The following is a 2,029-nucleotide window of genomic DNA, read 5'->3' on the forward strand; positions in this document are numbered from 1 at the left end:
GAGGCCCGGAGTGAACAGGTTGCTGTGGTTGTTGTCGTCCACCAAGTTGTATCTCTGAGCGAGCAGGTATAAACTCGCGAATATTACACCGTACGCCATTGAATACCTAAAAAATAATATAAGTCATTTATTATTTGTACCAGGAATAATAAAAATGAATCGATTTTTGACCTTGAGATACTTTGCTTTATATTGAAGTGATATCTGAGCGTATGTTATGAATGGAATAAGACGATTGACGTCAATTGTCTCATGTCAACACCGGTCGCGTTTTAGTCGCTCGAAAATGGTCGTAATTTCATTTTATTATTTTTAGCTCAATGGTTGAATATTTTCGCGTCAATTTTTTTTTCTGGTTATTTTATAACAAGTAGAATCGTTTAAAAAAAAAACTTGCATATTCCCTATTGTAGAAAAAGGTTTACAATTGCAATCATGCTAAAATAAAAATCAAATGACACCTAATTCCTCAAAATCGCTGAACAGATCTGGTTGAAATTTGTCATAGATGAGTCTAGAACACATAGGCCTCTTACTTCTGTTTTTTTTAATTCCACACGGACGTAATCGAGAAAGCTATAAAAAACAATAAAAAAGTCACTCACCGATCCTGTTTCCACATAAACCACCACTGATGTATATCATCATCCGAGTTCACAAAAAGGGCTTTCCACGGTCTCGTCACAAAGATCTTTTGGAAGAAGACCTCGCTCATGTACAGCACCGTCACTATACTGAGGAGACCCATTATCTTCAGCGCTATGTACAAGTACTGGTAAGGCTTGGATTCCACTGTGTGTGTGGACGATTGAGTTATATGAGGGGGTAGGGCGAAAATTACGAACACCTAGAAAAAAATATTAGCATAAAAGATATCTCTTAGACTCTAATAAGATATATGAATTAATCTTTTACAACATATATCCAAAACTAATTTTTTTTTCTAAAATATGGATTTTTCATTCTATAGACAATGCAATTTTTTAGACACCGCCAAAAATTTACAGATGACTAATATTACAAATGCGTTAATTTGGATGGATGTTTACTACATATCTCCAAAACTTAACAGGTATCGATAAATTTGTCACTTAAATACACAGAACTCAAAAACTAATCAGTTTTAATTATATATCCACGCAAAGTCGAGTGAGAGAGCTAGTGAATAAATAATAACTAGCTTTCTCCCGCGACTACGTGTATTAAAAAAAACAAAGGTAAGTAGCCTATGTGTTTCAGACTATCTACATCTTTGCCTTTCATCAAGATCTGTTCAGAAGTTTAGGCTACAAACATCCATCCATCCAAACTTTCGCATTTATATTAGTAAGAAATCACATAAATCACTTACCAGAGTATACCAGAAAGATACCAGCGGTATAAAACTATAAAACTGGTACGGCCTATTCATCGTCAGGCAAAGAACCACAGTCAGGAAGTTCAGCCGGAAGATGACCCTGAAATATCTCACCAGGCCGGTGTCTCCTGTCTTCCAGGTATAATAGAAATGTCCATAACCAGTCAGAAAGAGGTAGGCAGAGACTAAAGCCCGCACTAACATGTAAATAGGCAGAACTTTACTCGCTCCCGTCACTTGGTATACTAAAATCACCAATTGCATCCAACCTTTCCATTCATCTGTTTGATTTCTGTGTAAAACTCTGAAATATATTAATATATAGTTTAATTATATATTATTGATATTGTATATATCTATTTATCTATATTCATATATCTTTAATTACTTATTTTTACATATAATATATTTTACATGATTTTTATATATATAAAAAATTAAATAAAACACATTATATAAAAAATAAAGCACCACCGGCTGCAGAATCCGATGACTCAAGCAACCAGTAGTCAGGGCAGAGACAGGAACCTAATCACTATGCGTGCGATTTCTAAAATAACCGCCTTTTGTATCGGGCCCTTAATCCAATTGTCTAGCGAGAGCTTATTGAGGTGTTGGTCGAAGCTCTTCGCTATCAGCCAGTGTACCGAAACGACTATCGGAATAATGGTA

General features: G+C 35.0%; 1 protein-coding gene across 1 annotated transcript; it reads right to left on the reverse strand.

The window, feature by feature from the left end:
- Window positions 1-16: 16 nt before the first annotated feature.
- Window positions 17-1,687, reverse strand: LOC106104701 (the record flags this gene model as incomplete). The annotated part of the gene is made up of 3 exons (XM_013284831.1): window positions 1,352-1,687; window positions 606-847; window positions 17-106 (listed from the first exon to the last, which is right to left on the reverse strand). Coding segments are annotated over exons 1-3 (602 nt in total), but the record flags the coding sequence as incomplete, so codon positions are not given.
- Between the last annotated feature and the right edge of the window lie 342 nt (window positions 1,688-2,029).

The sequence above is a fragment of the Papilio polytes genome, unplaced genomic scaffold (genome assembly GCF_000836215.1).
Source record: "Papilio polytes unplaced genomic scaffold, Ppol_1.0 DF823423.1, whole genome shotgun sequence".
NCBI classification, from domain to species: domain Eukaryota; kingdom Metazoa; phylum Arthropoda; class Insecta; order Lepidoptera; family Papilionidae; genus Papilio; species Papilio polytes.